Source organism: Athene cunicularia (genome assembly GCF_003259725.1).
Source record: "Athene cunicularia isolate RWA chromosome 5 unlocalized genomic scaffold, athCun1 chr5_part1, whole genome shotgun sequence".
In the NCBI taxonomy this organism is placed as follows: domain Eukaryota; kingdom Metazoa; phylum Chordata; class Aves; order Strigiformes; family Strigidae; genus Athene; species Athene cunicularia.
The window spans coordinates 39,807,282-39,823,590 of record NW_020799101.1 but is presented as its reverse complement, the minus strand read 5'-3'; the positions used below and the strand labels follow the sequence as shown (position 1 = coordinate 39,823,590).

The 16,309-nt window shown below is 43.1% G+C and overlaps 1 protein-coding gene across 1 annotated transcript in view; it reads right to left on the bottom strand.

Annotated features, from left to right (window-relative positions):
- Positions 1 to 15,318, bottom strand: part of CDAN1 (codanin 1) — a 31,900-nt gene extending 16,582 nt beyond the window's left edge. Inside the window, exons 1-12 of the mRNA XM_026849324.1 lie at positions 15,190 to 15,318; positions 13,613 to 14,313; positions 11,831 to 12,055; positions 9,047 to 9,240; positions 8,490 to 8,609; positions 7,505 to 7,583; positions 6,993 to 7,113; positions 5,840 to 5,949; positions 5,054 to 5,143; positions 3,901 to 3,976; positions 1,570 to 1,778; positions 705 to 819 (exon numbers count right to left, since the gene is read on the bottom strand). Coding sequence (XP_026705125.1) covers positions 705 to 819; positions 1,570 to 1,778; positions 3,901 to 3,976; positions 5,054 to 5,143; positions 5,840 to 5,949; positions 6,993 to 7,113; positions 7,505 to 7,583; positions 8,490 to 8,609; positions 9,047 to 9,240; positions 11,831 to 12,055; positions 13,613 to 14,313; positions 15,190 to 15,318 — 2,169 coding nt within the window. The remainder of the gene's footprint in view (positions 1 to 704; positions 820 to 1,569; positions 1,779 to 3,900; positions 3,977 to 5,053; positions 5,144 to 5,839; positions 5,950 to 6,992; positions 7,114 to 7,504; positions 7,584 to 8,489; positions 8,610 to 9,046; positions 9,241 to 11,830; positions 12,056 to 13,612; positions 14,314 to 15,189) is intronic.
- Between the last annotated feature and the right edge of the window lie 991 nt (positions 15,319 to 16,309).

Here is a 16,309-nt window from a genome sequence, read left to right as displayed (position 1 = left end):
CAACACCGCTTTTAATAAGGGTCAGATTCTAAAATAGATACTTATCAAGCGTTTCAAATTGCTTCTGTCTCCACTGCTTCACTTATACAAGAAGAAACTAATTCAAGAGCTTCTAAAACAAGCAGCTGCTCTATCACACCTTCTTATTAACAACTTTGGAGTCAATGAGAGGACAGAGCGCTGTTGCCTCCTTTATACCATTACTGCTCTGCAGGTCTTCATAAACCTTTGGCTGCTACTTTGCTAACAGACTATAAGCTGTGACACCTGATAGGTATAGACGACTGAAAAAAATATCCCAAGAGGTATGAAAAAGCAAGACCACAAATTCATTCTAACTAAAATCTTTCTACATGGAAAAGTAACAAGGAGCTACTGCAACTGAGTGCAACAACTGGACTCAGTTATTTCACCAATCTAACACAAGGTACAAAGAACCTAAAAAGAGGCTCTCACTTCTCAAACTTTTATGCATCATCTCTTATGACACAGTTCTGTGATATACACAGAAGCATGCAAGTGCAAGGCAAGGGGCTTCGACACCCATAACCAAGTTGCAGAATTATGACAAAACCAAAAGACATTCTTGTACTGTAAATACAGTGGTAGAAGCTCCGGGCAACTCAATCAAGTCAGTAATTCTTTGGGTACCGAAACAGCTCAGGGAAATTCCTGCCAGGTGGGCTTACAAAAGACAAGCTTACCTGTTCATCCATATCTGCTTCCCCATCACCGTGCTCGTGCTCCACCAGAGTAAGACCATTCAGTTCGAGTATCTTCAGGCACAGACTATCCATCAAGTGCTGATTGAACTGGTAACTTCAGCAAAAGATTATGATGAGTCAGACTGGGCTGAAAACCACAGTAAAATCTCAACTAACACACTGCAAAATTTGAAGCTTGTCTCATGGGTTGTATGAAGCATCAGCAGACAGCCAATGTAACACACTGACAGTCAAGAAAGCAAGGGACAGGACTAGTACTGGCTGACACCCTTCTTCTCCGCTCTTATTCTGCACTTTTTCTAACAGATGATGTTTAGCAAGTCCCAGCATAAGGATAACAATATGGATCTGTCGAAGCAAGAAGCTGTAAAATAACTGAACTTAAGATCCAAATCTCCCATAGATCACAACTCCTCCATGCTGTGGATTGTGAACAACTCAGTAAACAAAACCATGAACCTGGCTTCATCCTGTAACTCCTCAGCTTCATGCACTACTGAACATGAAACACTTGGCCAGTCCAGTGCCCTTGCTAGGCAGCACTGCACACCTTGGCACGGGGAAATCCCAATGGCCTGTGACAAGATATTGCAGTTTTATAGAAGGAAAATTATTACCAAATAGTCGAGCCTGATGGAGCACACGTACACATTCTATGCTCCAGACAGAACCTGTTTATTAACATGTTCACCACACGTGCTGGCCAAGAACACCAAGTGTGGCGTTACGCAGCTTAAGAACATTTCTGATATGCTCCACAACTCCTCGCTGCAAGAGCAACATGCTGGTGTTCCCCACTCGCCCAGACATCTCACTTAGGAAACAGCAACCATGGGCAGCTAACCTTCCTGCACTGAGGATGAAGTCCCTGAAGAACTGCTGGCACCCCGGGAACGAAGGGGGTGGACAAGGTCCATTGATGCTCTGAGGAACAACAAATCTTTCCTGCAGCCTCTTCAGACGGCTCAGATTATCAGAACCCAGCATATTAAGGACATCCTGGTCAGGGGTGTCTCCCCAGCTTGCGCCACCACCAATAGGACCTTTACACATCTTCAGGAGACAGAAAGAGCAGTGAGGTGGAAAATTTGTAGTAAGGCATCATGTCACTTCTCTTATCCCATATATTCTCTCTTCCTCATAAGACTTGTTTTAGGAGTAATTTTCATGTGAGCCACATACAGAAGATCTCTTTTCCTCACACCAAAACATGCTACCCACCTTGGCCATAAGCAGCCTAGAGATCTTGAGAGATGGATTTCCAATGCCATACATCTAACAGGCTACATCTAGATGTGTGGAGACAGCACCTATCACTCATACGGTCTTCATGAACCACTCAGCAGGATCTTTAGCCCAGTCTCCAAGCACCATGATACTGCACTGTGATACTGTGTTCTCAGACCAGGTTTTTGTGGAGTTTTCACAAAGTTCAGTAAAATTAAAAAATTAATGTCCCCCTCCCTCCAACACACAGATACTACTCAAGACTCATAGAATTGCAGAACTGTTTAGGTTGGTTGGATTAGATGATCCAAGAGGTCCCTTCCCTCTTGCTCCATCAGGGTCAGCTACAGCAGGTTGTGCAGGACCATGTCTAACTGGGTTTTCAATGTCTCCACAGACTGGGACTTCACAACTCCGCTGGGCAACCTGTTTCAGTGTTTGACTATCCTCACAGTAAAGAAGTACCTTCCTTTTTCTCAGTTTGTGTCCATTGCCTCATATCTTGTCAGTGAACACTACTGAGAAGAAACTGTCTTTCTCAGCGACATTCCCTCCCACCAGGTATTTGTACTGTAGATACACAGTACTAAGATAACCTGGACTCTTCTCTTCTCTCAGCTCCTCTTCATATAAAAAATGCTCTAGTCTCTTAATCATTTATGTGGCCCTGCACTGGACTCGCTCTACTAAGTCTGTATCTTTCTTGTACTGGTGAGCCTAAAACTGGACACAGTACTCCAGATATAACCTAACCAATGCTGAGTAAAGGAAAAAGATGACTGCGTATTTCTACACCTAAGACAGGATAGTTTTAATGAGAAAGATCACACACTAAACCCCAACATTTAACTAGGCATATCAAATGAACAATTACTCGGTCCAGTTACTCCAAACCAAGCATCCTCCCCTCCAAAAAGAACATCCTGTTACACTTCCCAACCTCTACATTATCAGGCCTCAACATAAATCCTCAGTCTAGGTTCTTTTCTGCATGAGTATCATAATACACATAAGATGCTGCAAATCACTTTCTAGTCAGACACATTGGGTTCACCGAAGACTCCCAGTTATCAGTTTAAATCTTTGGTTACCCTTGTGAAACCCTGCAGTCTTCATTAAGAAAGCACAGATATAAAGGAGTAATAGAGTACCTAGGACTTATTAAATCCTGTTGATGCAACAAAGTCCACTTCACCTCTTTCCCACAATCTCCCTGATCACACACATCAGGTGGGACATTGATGCAAACTCAGAGCAGACACTAGAGGAATTTTCAACATTCCAGCAGCTTGCAACTTCTTGGCAGTGTGTGTGGGCAAAACTCAAAGCAGGGGTTTGGGTTTGTCTTGCTATCCAAAAAGAAGTCACCAATAAAGCCAGCCATTTATAGAGAATATAGTGAATATCTATACTCCACTCAGAAGCATCTTTTCTTTCTTCATTCCTCCAGTTACAGTCAAGTCAGATGATGCTTGAAACTGCTCAAAAAACCGCTGTGAACTACAACAGCAATACCACATCAAAAAGAAGCTGTTGCAGTGTTGCACACAAGAACCAGAGACCCCCTGCGGGTAGTACATTTTGTTGCTAATGAACGTAACTGGGAACATCTGCATTTGATACATGTCAAAATGCATCCTAAAAATTTCCAAAAATGCTAACTGTTCTAAAATTAAAAGGTCAAAGTAAATAACCATGGAGAATGAACCCTTGCAGCTCATCATGTGCTCAGTGTATCTTATCCCTGATTTCAGAGTTCATCAGTAATTTGTCACTGATTTGTATTTTTGGAAAAAGAAATTCCCATCCTGAAAACTCGGCTCTCCCAAAAAAGTTTCAATGGGAAAATCTCAAAGAAACTTGCAAGACACAGTTTGTTATCTCAGGCTGTAGAAGGATCAAATCAGCTCTGATGTATATCTTCATTTAAAAAAAGAAAGCTGTTTACCTGGATAAGCTGTTTCTGAAAAAGCCTGGCAAAATGGCTGTGGTTGCAGGTTGCAGATAGGTGAGCCATCATGGCCCTGTGAAGGAAAACATCACAAAATGCTGACTGTGTCTCTGTGGTACAAAAGAAGTGTTCTAACCTCAAACTATACCAAAAGCATAAAATAACTGCTTTTAAGAAATCGATCTCCAAATGCCACTGTAAACAGCAACATCTTTTTAACCAGGTTTCCCAAGCACGGAGCCCCATATTCTGACCATGGAAACAAAAATTCTCCTTGAGCACCTGCAGAGCGAACACAGCTGTAGCAATAAAAGGACTCTCTTCCTTTCCTGCAATAATGCTGTTATCTAGGAAGAAAATTAACTCATTCATCTCCCACACTCCCCTGTGCAGAGCAGTGAGTTGGGAGTTCACACATATGCAAGTAAGAAAAACAGGAACAGCAGTACTTCTGAAGCCCAAAGAGAAGGAAAATTTCTCAGTTTAAATCTCAGCCTTGTTTTGCTCCTGTGATGAAGAGACACCTTCATACATGTAAACTGAGTAGGCTGGTGGTTAAGACTAACATAGGAACCCACAAGGCAACTTCTTTCAAAACCATAATAATTTCTTCATAAATACTCCATTTTGATAAAGCAATAAATGAATAAACAAGTTTGCTTTTCACAGAAAAAGACACAGTTGTGTTGTCTTCCTAGTACAGAACACAGAATACAGTACACATTAGAACCCCCCTGAAATAATTAGAAGAGCTAAGAGCTTCTGAACATATAACACACTTCTCCACACTATTAAGAGGAGTTGAGTGTTGGAAACATGAAATGCACGCTATATAATGACGATGTTCAGACCACAGCATACTGGTTGTGAGAGTGGTTCTTTCTGTGATTATGAACAGGGAAACAGCTACACCAAGACAGATCAAATTAGGCCTTTGTCACTTATGCCTTGCTTCTTTGAGATAACAGTTGATACTTTCAAATACAGAAGCAAGCTTACATTGACAGTATCTTCAAAGAAGCAAAGCTCCCTTCAGATTAGTCCAGAAGACCATCAGAGAGAAGATGGAACTTAGGATGTCGAGCCCAGTATACTGCACCAGCAGTTCAACTACATTAAAGAGCTAGCTGAAGTTGTGTAAGGCTCCTACCTGATCTTGTTGCCCAGAACTCTTTCAAAGTCCCAGCCAGTTTTTTCATGGTTATCCTCCCATTCACGCAGCAGTTCATAAAATATATCCCTGTGAATCAAGACATTTAAGGGTATGAATTCCAACTCTTCAAAATTTGAAGTAACAACAACTGAATATTCAATCGTTCCTAAGTTCCCCAGCAAGAATCTACCTCAGATTAAGTAACTCAAGCCTCTAAGCATTCAGATACCTTTGCAAAACTCATTAATGTTAGCGGTACTTCAGGGAGTTTCCATTTTCCATGTCTGTGACAGCAAGTGCTTAAGCTTGTTATGCCCAAGCTCTGACGGAATGACCAAAACACCCATTACCAGACATACTGAAGACTGAGAGGCAGGAAAGAATAAGCCACATGAAATAATACCTATGAGGAGAGAAAAAAGGACCAAGACAACTTGCCATTCTCCCCTCACCCTGTTGCTGCAAGCATGGAGGGAGGTGGCAGGAAGAATAAAAGCATACCAGATTTATATGCAGAAGCAATCCAGTAGGGTGACACACTGTACTGGCATTTACCAGAAGTCTCAATAACTCCTGAAGTTATTCTGTTCTTCTCTAAAGACATTAAGCATTTAGCTCCTGCAGTCAATATGGACAAAGACTATTTTTTTTTTTTTTAATTAAAGTGAAAATCTCAAGATTTTTCTACAGCATGTATCATACATGAGACATTAATATCCTTTGTTCACAGTCATGGAAAGATTACACCCTGTGAGCCATAGAGTAACAGTAGATGAAACTTACCTTTGTTTCTTGAAAATGTGAAATGCTCTGTCACTGGGAAAGTTAGAGCGATTGTCAGTTTCTGGCTGGAAAGAAACAGACTGCACAGAGCATGGCAGCAGGAGAGACACCTGTTAAAAATGCAAAGGCAACCATCAGACTAATAGTAAGTCCCTAATTAATCCAACAATCTGAGACCTAGAAAAAGCAGGGAAAAAACATGATGAGGAAACCAAGTATCACTAGTTGAGTCATTCAGACACCAGCCATTTCCCAGTCGCTAACTGCTAGTAAACACCAATGAGTTTATAACCTGCATGACACTACAGAAGCAGAATCACTCAACATTATGAGTGGAAGCATGTCATCTCTCTAAGAAATCTCTGCAGAACAGACTGCAATCAGTACTGATACGGTGTGGAAAGAATGCTCTGCAAAGTCAAAGGGTAGCTTCAATATAGGGCTCCAGAGAACATGGGACAGTGGCTGGCAATTTCTGTATTATTAGTCTTTCTCCTATTTGAAAAGCCTATGTCTTGACATAACAAGAGACCTTTACCTACAGCTTTAACTAAAAATCTCAGCTACTGACATGCCCTAGTCTCAGAAAGCACCCCATACTTTCTTTGCCAAGAGTCATTTCCACTTCTAAAAGATGAATGAGACAAGATACAAAATACTTGAAGGAAGGCATTCCTACCATCCACTTTAGTTCCCTAACACAGATGATGAGATGAGGAAACCAGTTTTCACAAGCTGCACCGTCTCCTCTGAAGCTTCATTGGCCTAAAAGAAGTCTGTAGCTATGAAGCAAATCCCCTTCTTCCAAACTACATTGCACATAACCAATCATTCTTCTGGGCTCCATGTTTATTAGACAAGAATCCCAAAAGTAAAACTTGACCCTGTCAAAGTCACTGGCTGAGGTCAGGGCCTGAAGCACAATGCAAGGCTAGTCAGCAGTGACTCACAGCTAACAATCACTGGACCTAGTAATTCACTCACCCACTGACAATAAAAAAAAAAAAATTTAGCTTTTAGACACTTGACAAAGATAACATGACACGGTACTTGAAGTAGAAGCAATGAGATTTAACATCAAAGCCATGGCAAATAAAAGAGCAACAGCACAAAGGTCTGAAGCAACATCAGTTGATCATCTGCCAATTTTTACCTTGGCTGTGCTGCTTTCATAAGCCTGCCTGAGCCTCTTGTGCAAGGTGGGAGAAAAAGATGCAATCCGTTCATTTTCAGCCAAAAGCTTCAGCATCCCCTTTTCTAACTGGGAAATAATTCTGCGAAGACAACATGGATAAAACCCAGACAGACATAAACAAAATGTGATCAGACCTAAAGAAATGCTTATGCTCATTGTTCATGGGTCTACCTAGTAAAGAGCTCTAAGACCCAGGCACCCAGCATGAAATCCTACTGGCATCTAGAGGGCAAATTTTCTATTGCTCCCATTTCATGACTTTCCCATTCTTGCATAATTATACTGAAGTTCAGTAGACAGATCAGTTCAAGGAAAACTCACAGACATCCAAATACAGATCAAGTTGTGTGTTTTGAGGAAAAAATAACAACCCTGTACCAGGAAGCGGTAAAGCTCTAAAATCCAAGCACACTTGCTTAACCTCATCCACATCTGCAGACACAAGCAGAGGAAAAAAATATTCAACTCACTCATACTGATAATCCAAGACTTGAACAGCAAAATAAACACAATTGTGCACATTTCGGAAATGTTGTCTCACTGATGCATCTAAAGGAAAAAAAAGAAACATGAGACACAGCACCTATCACCATTTATAAACTACAAGACTAACAAGTAGCTCTCAAGGAAAACAGGAACTGCCATATCCAAAAATAGTCTTCCAGACCAGTATCTAATTTCCAGAAGTTCCCATTCCCTGCCAGCTGAACAGACAAATCCTCCCATCCCTAACCTTCCTATAGCTAAAGGCAACTGAAAGGTTTAATGCTGTATGGGAATGAAAAGATTCCTTCTCCACATTCTGGCCAACAGTAAGCAGGCTCAGGACAAAAAGCAGACCAACTTCAATCAGACATCAGTTGCTGTTCCCATAACTGGAGACTGTATTCCTAATCTCAGCCCTAAGAATCAGTGAGTGGCAAAACAAAGGTCAAATTGAGGCATCTGGGGCGGGTGTCTCATGTTAAAGCTCCTCTTTTGGTTTTTGTATCCATATCAAAGTACTAAACCACATCAAGCTTAAATCTGCATTTGCCAAAAGGCAAATGCAACAATTACACATCTATATGGGTGGATCCTGTGCACTCATAACCCAACCTTCAATTTAAGATACACAATAGCAGATCAAGAGCACTTTTGAGTTGCAAGGACCAATGGAGAGGAGACTTTAGCATATCTGTCGTTCTCTCTGAAAGTCAGTGTTAGCAAGTAGCTACAGGAAATCTCACACAAGAGCAGAAAACTAGATGCAAACATTATCTAGTAACTTCACTCTATCAATTTGTAGAAGCGCTTTCCATACACACACGATTTTTGTCAGCATCTCAGATGAGTCCCACAGTGGTTATAAGGTGCTTTTACGGAATTTAAGACTGTTGTTGGAGCTAAAGGCACCTACTCTGTATCACATTATCATTCCACGGAAATGACTTTCCTCTCAATACTATTGCTTACCTTCACTTCTTTCACTGACTTCAAGGTCACTATCCCCATCTTCTGCAGTAGAAGTGCCTTTAGATGTCAACAACTGCAGGACAAAAAAGAGCTCCAGAAAAATATTTGGTACCAGGTTTTCTGGAAGAGAGGAAATCAGACACTGAAGGTGGATATTCAGTATTGACCTGCTTTAATAAATGAAGATAAAAAGATAGATAGCTGTTCTATGGCAGAGTCAGCAAAGAACTCCCTTCCCACACATAGCCACAGTATAAATCAATATGGGAATTACTGGGAAGATGCGTTAGGGAAGGGTCTGGTTTCAGACAGGGCCATACAACTTCAGCCTACTGCAGCTCAAAGTACTGCATCAGATTCACTTCCTTCCCTAAAATTATACCTAGTAGCCATTTATTCTAATAACTGTGTTGGCTTGGTTTATTTTCCCAGGTGTTATTTGTTTGTATATATGTAACTGTCCCACAACTTTCACTTCTCATCTACCTTCCCCTCACAACACACATGCAAGTTCAAAGCTCAAAGAAAGGACAGTCTTGTGTCTTCTGGGTATTCACCTGCTATACACGATGAGTAGAGCTGTGCCAGACACTCCAACTGTTTCTTGCAGGAAACCTTAGTAGGATTTGCACAGGTTACCAGATGGCTTTCAGCAGGAAGGCTAGAACTGCGGGTGTAGCTAGGCTTAGTAGGAGTACCAGGATCAAGGGACATCCCTGCAGGAGAAGATGCCTGGTGCAGCAATTTGCATCTGAAATTCAAGAGCAGCGACATACCATGTGACTGAAGATGATAGACAGCAGCCATGCGGCCAGAAGAGATCTTTCTCTTGCAGTCTAGCATGAAGGAATTCCTGCAGTAACTAACCATGTCATTTACACTGTCTAAAGCTGCTTTTAGCATGACAGTAATTTAAGTCATCTTTCCCTTACTGAGAAAGGATCTTGGGACCAACAATTGAAAAAAAAAAAAAAATCACATTCAAATTACAACTCTGCTAAAATAGTGTGGCACTTTAGCCAAATTATCTCACTAACCTAATGTTATTGCTTTTCAGTATTTGTTAAGGACATGGAATCTGTTAGAGACCAGGTTCTAAAAAAAAAAAAAAAAAATCTTTGCGTGTACAATTTCTGAAAGCTAGACACTTTACAAAGTCTACGAAAATAAACTTCACCTCTATACCTTCAGATATATTTCCAAGTTAATGACACCCTGAGAAGATCCAATACCACTAAGCAGAAAGGCAATGCAACAACTGATGAAATCCTAAACTGGCAGTTACACGACAGAAGGAACAAACTACTTTAATTGCTGGACTCTATATTGACCTACAGAGGTCATGCAAAATGCAGCAGCAGAGTGGCATATGCGAGAAGCAGGAAAAGCACCAGTAACAATGATACCAGATGACTATTAAAGATCCCAATGGAATATCCATGCTTGGAACATCACACCACCTCTTACAACATTGTCTCAAAAATAAAATCTTTGAAAGTCACTTTAAAGGCTGTGGGGAAGACAGAAATGTTTTTATCTGCAGCAAGGAACTTTTTCTATTGGCCTATTTCTAGTGGAACTGCTGTGATGAAGAACAATTTGTGGAAAGTTTATTTCAGAATCACAGAATCATTAAGGTTGGAAAAGACCTTGAAGATCATCTAGTTCAACCATTAACCTAACACTGACAGTTCCCAACTACACCAGATCCCTCAGAGCTGTGTCAACCTGACTCTTAAACAGCTCCAGGGATGGGGATTCCATTTCCAGTCAGTCGGGACCTCCCCGCTCAGTCAGGAGTGCTGGGAAATGATGGAAAGCGGCTTGGCGAGCACCCCAGCCAGCTCCTTCAGCACCCTCGGGTGTATCCCATCCAGTCCCATAGACTTGGATGTGTCTGTGTGATGCAGTAGGTCACTGACCTCCTGGATTGTAGGGGGGTTTCTCCCAGTCCCTGTCCTCTGGCTGAGGAGGCTGGATTCCCTCAGTACAACTAATCTTGTTATTGAAGACTGAGAATCACCTCCCTTGCAATGAACATAAGCACCCAACTGACACAACTGAAAATTATTTATTAAAAACTTTGTAAACCCACCAAGGCAAGACTCTAGTAATGTAGTTAAGACTCTGCTCCACTTCTGCCTCAGTGTTGTCCTCTACCTTGGCATGAATTTCACCTGTTGCCCTTGATCAAAGTGACCCAGCTGACTGGGGGCCATGTTAGTTTCGTACCGCACTTCACCGCCACTACTGATGACACAACAGCAGCTCCCAGCTCTCAAGCATGACTGGTCAGATGAGATCACCTCGTGGGCAAGATTCAGCCCACATTCTGCAATTTCACCTACTTTAGTTTACACATTTCAGGTAGAATTCAGACCGGAATAGGTACTTCACTGAAGTGCAGAGAGGCAGGTTTGAATCCTGAGCAGTTCTGTTCCAGGTCTGGTACAAAAAATAAAATAACTCATGAGACTCTACTGGGTCTGTCTCAGCCAGTTCTGGTCCCATTGAAGTGAACTGCAAGGCTTAGCAGGAAAAGAATTCCACCCACATGCCCTGAGGAGTTTCCCCAAGAACAAAATCTACAAAGAACAGCAACATAAACAATGGCTTCTCTGCTACTGTGCTTTGCTTTTTCTCTGAAGTATCAATACTCGCAGACTAGCAGTGGTATCATTTTACTGAGGATGAAGGTCACACAGTAATTGAACAGCAGAGACAAAATTAGAAGCTAGAATTCACTTCATCTCCCAGCACACAATTTTCAACATATAACTGCAGTAGTAACTTCTAAAACAGAATCTCACACTACCCACGTCCTGTTTTTTCTGACTGCAAGCTTATGTTAGTCTGCCTACCTTGCAAAATCATTAACATTTTCCCCACATTTGCTTCACTAACTCATTTTCTTCAAACCAGACTATGCCTTCCATCACATGCGCAATTTTCAAACAGCCTAATCACACCAGCTCAAACCCACTCGCTTTGCCTGTGCAATCTAAGGAAAGCTGCACAGGAGATGGCCACACGTGCAAGCCTGTGGTGAAACAATCTTATGAAAACAGTGAGGACTGACTAAACTTCTGAAGATAAAGAGATAAAGTCAGGGTCATTGGTCCAGAGTCGGCACAACTCTAAAATGACAAGCATGAGCTAGCTGCATTAATATCCTAGTCTGATACCAGAGTCACACTTGGGTTTTGGCAAATTACAGTTGAAGGTCACCACTATCTGTTTCGGATATTCTTATGGTCATTTCCTCCCTGATATTGGTACCACCTTAAGACAAGACAATTAAGAATCAATACAAGCCTACTGCCACCCTGCTCAGACTGTACCGTTCCTTCTTCAGCATCTCCCTCTCCTCCTGAAGGCTGTTGCTTATCACAGATGTAAGGTTTCCTTCCTGGACAGCGGTAAAGGCCTCAAGGCTTGACCCAGATGAAAACCGAGCTGCTGGAGACTGGCTGACGGGTGTAGAAGTGAAGCACATCTTTGGTTTTGAGAGGGGGCGCTCAGCACTTACAGGAGTTGGGTTGATTCGCCTTGATGGTTTGCTTTTGCTGAAAAAGTGAGAAGTGATTCCACTGAAATCAAGCTAAGCAACAATAAAAAAAAAAAAGGTCTCAAGACACACATGCATGCAACTCTTCCTGAAAAACCTAATGCTAAAATAAAATGGATATGGAGTCAGGATACTGACTTTCTAAACTGTACGTACAATTGCCGACTTTATTCTGATCACTGAATAAAAAGTCATGGAGCTACAGACTGCTAAAAACAGCCTGCTGACCCTTGCTGCAAAATTTATCAATCAGCAAGCACAGAACAAGTACCACAGTGCCACACAACTCTTAATTTGAGAGGACAGAATATGCCTCATTTTAGTAAGACACTAATTCATCAGAAGTTTCTAACAGGACCATGAGAAAAAAAGAAAAGAAATAATCAAGCTGTCATTGTCTATTAGTAAGAGTCCTGGCACCCGAGCTACCAAAGGCCCTTTAAGTTTAGGGAAACCCATCCTTCCTGCATAAACCACCCAGATTTGCCATTCAGGAAAGGGATCTTTAACGCAGTTAGACATATAGTGGAAATGAGATACAAGAACATAAAGCATCACACTTCTCAAGTAAATGCTGATTGCTACACACTAATTGCTATGTTGTTCTCAAAATTGGTGTAGTGTTGGCTTCCAGACACTCTGTGACCTCTTTCCTCACTCTATTTCCTATGTGGGCATAGTGCAACTGAGAAAGAGAGACTTACTGTCTATACTGGAAACACACCTTATATCCCTTAGGCAAAGCATCATCTAGAGCACCATCTAGACCTGCTGTACCACAGACCCATCAATTTTCAGAAGGAATTTTGCATGTCCAACTAGAAAGTCCCACTTCCAGAGACCTGTGACTAATATGCCGAGCAAACAGGCTGACAAGAAAGCCTTACGTTTGGTAATGAGAATTTCAAAGAGTAAAATCTCAAAGTGAAAGAAAAAAGGACCGAGGCAATCACAACACAAACAGCTGCCCAGAAGCTAAGCCAAAGTCACCACGGAGACCAGGGCCTTTTGCAGACCAAAGAGAACACAGGCATCAGCCAGCTATTTCGTCCATGATCACAGGGCACAAACGAAGCTGCACGCTAACATCTGTTATCAAAAGCCACAGAACGTCAATCCAAAAGCTTTTTTGCTAGCATCAGTAAAGCTGAAGAGCCTTCCAGGACTGCTCTTCGTTAAGAATTGCTGTTGTGTTAAACGAGAAATGTGAAGAGCCGACATAATGCTGACTTGTTAAAATATGCAAGGATAAAGACATGCTCAGCTTTGTGTCAGCTGGTCTGTGCACTGGTAAGCTGCAGGCAGCATCACGAGCAAGAGGCTAAAGAGGTGTCTTGGGCGAGTTCACTGAGCAGGAACCTGACTACCCGATGAAACAATATTCCCCTACAAGTCAACCGTAACGAAGCTGTTCTGCCCAAGGAGCCCAGAAGCCAGCCCCCAGGTATTGTTTATTACAGAATCTTCTGTATCTGGGCACGCACAACAGGACGAGCCAGTCAAGGAACAATAACCTGCAGCACAACGCAAATGAGACAGCAAGGCTTGCTCTTACTTTGTCCAGCCAGAGGCAGCACCCATGGGCGGAAACTCCTCCAAGTTGTTAAGGTTTAGCTGGCTGGGTGGGGATCTGGCAGAAACAAGCGGCACTTCGCTCCGCTTCCTTCTCCCTCCGCTCCACGATACACCATCATTCTTCCCGTCTTCCTCTTCAGCAAGGGAACGTCCCAGATCCCGAGCTACCTGCCGGCCAGGGGTGCTGACCGAGCTGCTGCCTTTCCTTCGGCCTCGTCTCGCTGGCAGTGTGTCAGGCGTGGCTGTAAGGAAGCTCCCCAAGCTGGCCTTCTGAGATGACCGCTTCTCGCCGTGGTTAAGCACAGGGCTGTACCCAAAGCTTGGGCTGCTACTGGAGACCACGCTAGGGAAGTCACTGCAAGAGCTAGATGGGTTTGACCCAGAAAAGGAAGAGGAGAGGCTGGATGTTGCAGCTGGAGAAAAGCTAGTATCTGTGGTGCAGGTGGTCACTGAAGTTTTTTGAGAAAAGAGCTGCACTCGGCTGCTGGTTGCATGGCCTGCCCTCCTTTCTGATCCTGTCCTTTGGCTCCCGGAGGCCTTGGAATTAGGAGTTTTAGCAGGAGTAGAGGGTCCATTAGTCAGGATCTGGCTGGTCTGCTCCCTTAAAAAGTTTAGCAGAAAAGGCACAAAGTCTTTCTGAAGCAAACTAAGAGATACCAGCTTGTCATGGATGTGGTTCTCCTAGAAGAAAACAGGACAGACCATTAATATAAAGATGCTTCTTTCCATGTGCCCAGACTCATTCAAGTAGGAACTGTGGGACTGCAATACACAATAAAATACAGCATGACTTGTCAAAGCAGGTCACTGAAATTCAAGCGACCTTAGTGCTGGTCACAGATCTGAAACCCAGCCTCCACACAAGCCATTTTGGCAGAATTTTTCCTATGGAATCATTCAATTTGGTCTCCGACTGGGAAACAGTAGAACTGTTCCAGGAAAACATCACTAATACTGAAGAGACAGGGAGAACTTGGAGCAACTGGCACCCCTAAACCCAACGTTTCAAAAACATGGGTACAGAAGCAGCTAATTCTAATAGAAAAATCTAAAATCTGCCAAATTCTGCCCTCTAATTGTCTGTGAATGCCACCTGCTGCCACAGAGGGGTGCTGTAACAACAACTGTTCAAGCACTTTGAGCCCTGCAGTGCCAAAAACCAAAGGTGCTCTTCCATTTCTATAATTTTGCTCCCTTGACACCTCACAGAGATCTAAACAGAGACTGTGCAACTTTAAGGTACATGAAGTTTAACCTTAAGACACTTAAACAAAAAAACAAAACTAAAAAAAGAAACTCAAGGCACTTAAAATCTAAACAGATGGTGGTGATCTTACACGTGTAAATCTACGCGTAAAAGACTTCATGTTACATGCACAAAGTTTTGTACACGGGGTAAAACATCATCCTAACACTCCACCAAGTTTCCGCTTCCTCTCAGTGGGATTCAGCAACATTTGCAACAACAACAACAGAAGCAGCTTTCACAGGCGTCAACTTATTCTTTACCAATATTAAGATCATTGCACACATATTCCTGTTGGTTTGTATTCAGACCTCCATTTCTGAAGGATGTTTTCGTACAAAAGGAGGCAATGAGAGCATGGCCATGACTAGACTCCTACTGTCCTCAACGCCTACGCTCATTTGAGAGTCTGAGACCAATTCAGCATCCTGGAGAGGCATGAGACTCCGACACAGCCTGGATAACAAGCCAGGCAGCCAAGGCTCGCTGCTTTAGCACTTTAACAGTGAAAAAACACAGGTCAGGACACAAGCCCCATGAGGTGTCAGAAGACCCAGCTTCTTACCAGCTCCAGTCCAAAATAGCCACGAAAGCTAGAGCAAGCTGTAGCCCACCATTTCCTCAGGTGCCTGCCTGGGTTTAGCATAAAGGCACAATTACAGTCTGCGCTATGCACAAGGTCAGGTAGTTTCTCCAACTTTGCAGAGCACAACCTGCTTCCACCCATCTTTCTCTGCGCAAGTTAACAGAGGTTTGGTTCCTCCAAGGCCGGGTAACAGCGACCTGTCAACTGCTGCCAGCTGCGAGCCTCTCACTCGCTTTCTCCCACGGAAACAACGCAGCCGCTCCCAGTAGCAAAAGGCAGTTTGCAACTCCCTCGCAAAGGCAAACTTCTCAGCCCCGCAGCCCTCTCCCACGCGGTGCTTGCTGAGCTGCCAGCATCTTGAATCTTCCTAACCTCCGCGGGTCTGCTTCTGCGAGTCACGCTTTAAGAAACAGCCGACAACATAAAATGCTGGTCCCGTCTTCCTGCACAAATTTAGGAGGACAGCGATACTTGACTATCTCACGTGGGTGACATCAATGAGTTTTAACTAATATAGGTAACACTCTCCGAGCGGCTCAGGCAGAAAACGTTTTAAATACAAATTGTTTCCCTACTTTATCAGTGAAATACAAGCACTCATAGTCCACCTGCGATTACAAATGCTTTTATTACCCCAGGAACCCAAACTCTCCAGCCCTATCCCATTACAAAACTCAGCCTTACTCAAACCCTCTCCCAGCCCTGAGAGACGCTCCTCACGGTGCAGGCAGGACGAGCAACCCGCCGGGCCTCACCGTGCCGCCTGCACGGGGCCATGCACCGAGCCCTCCGGCCCGGGCCGCGCTTGCCAGCGCCAGGCCCGAGTCTCGGCCCAGTGGGAAATA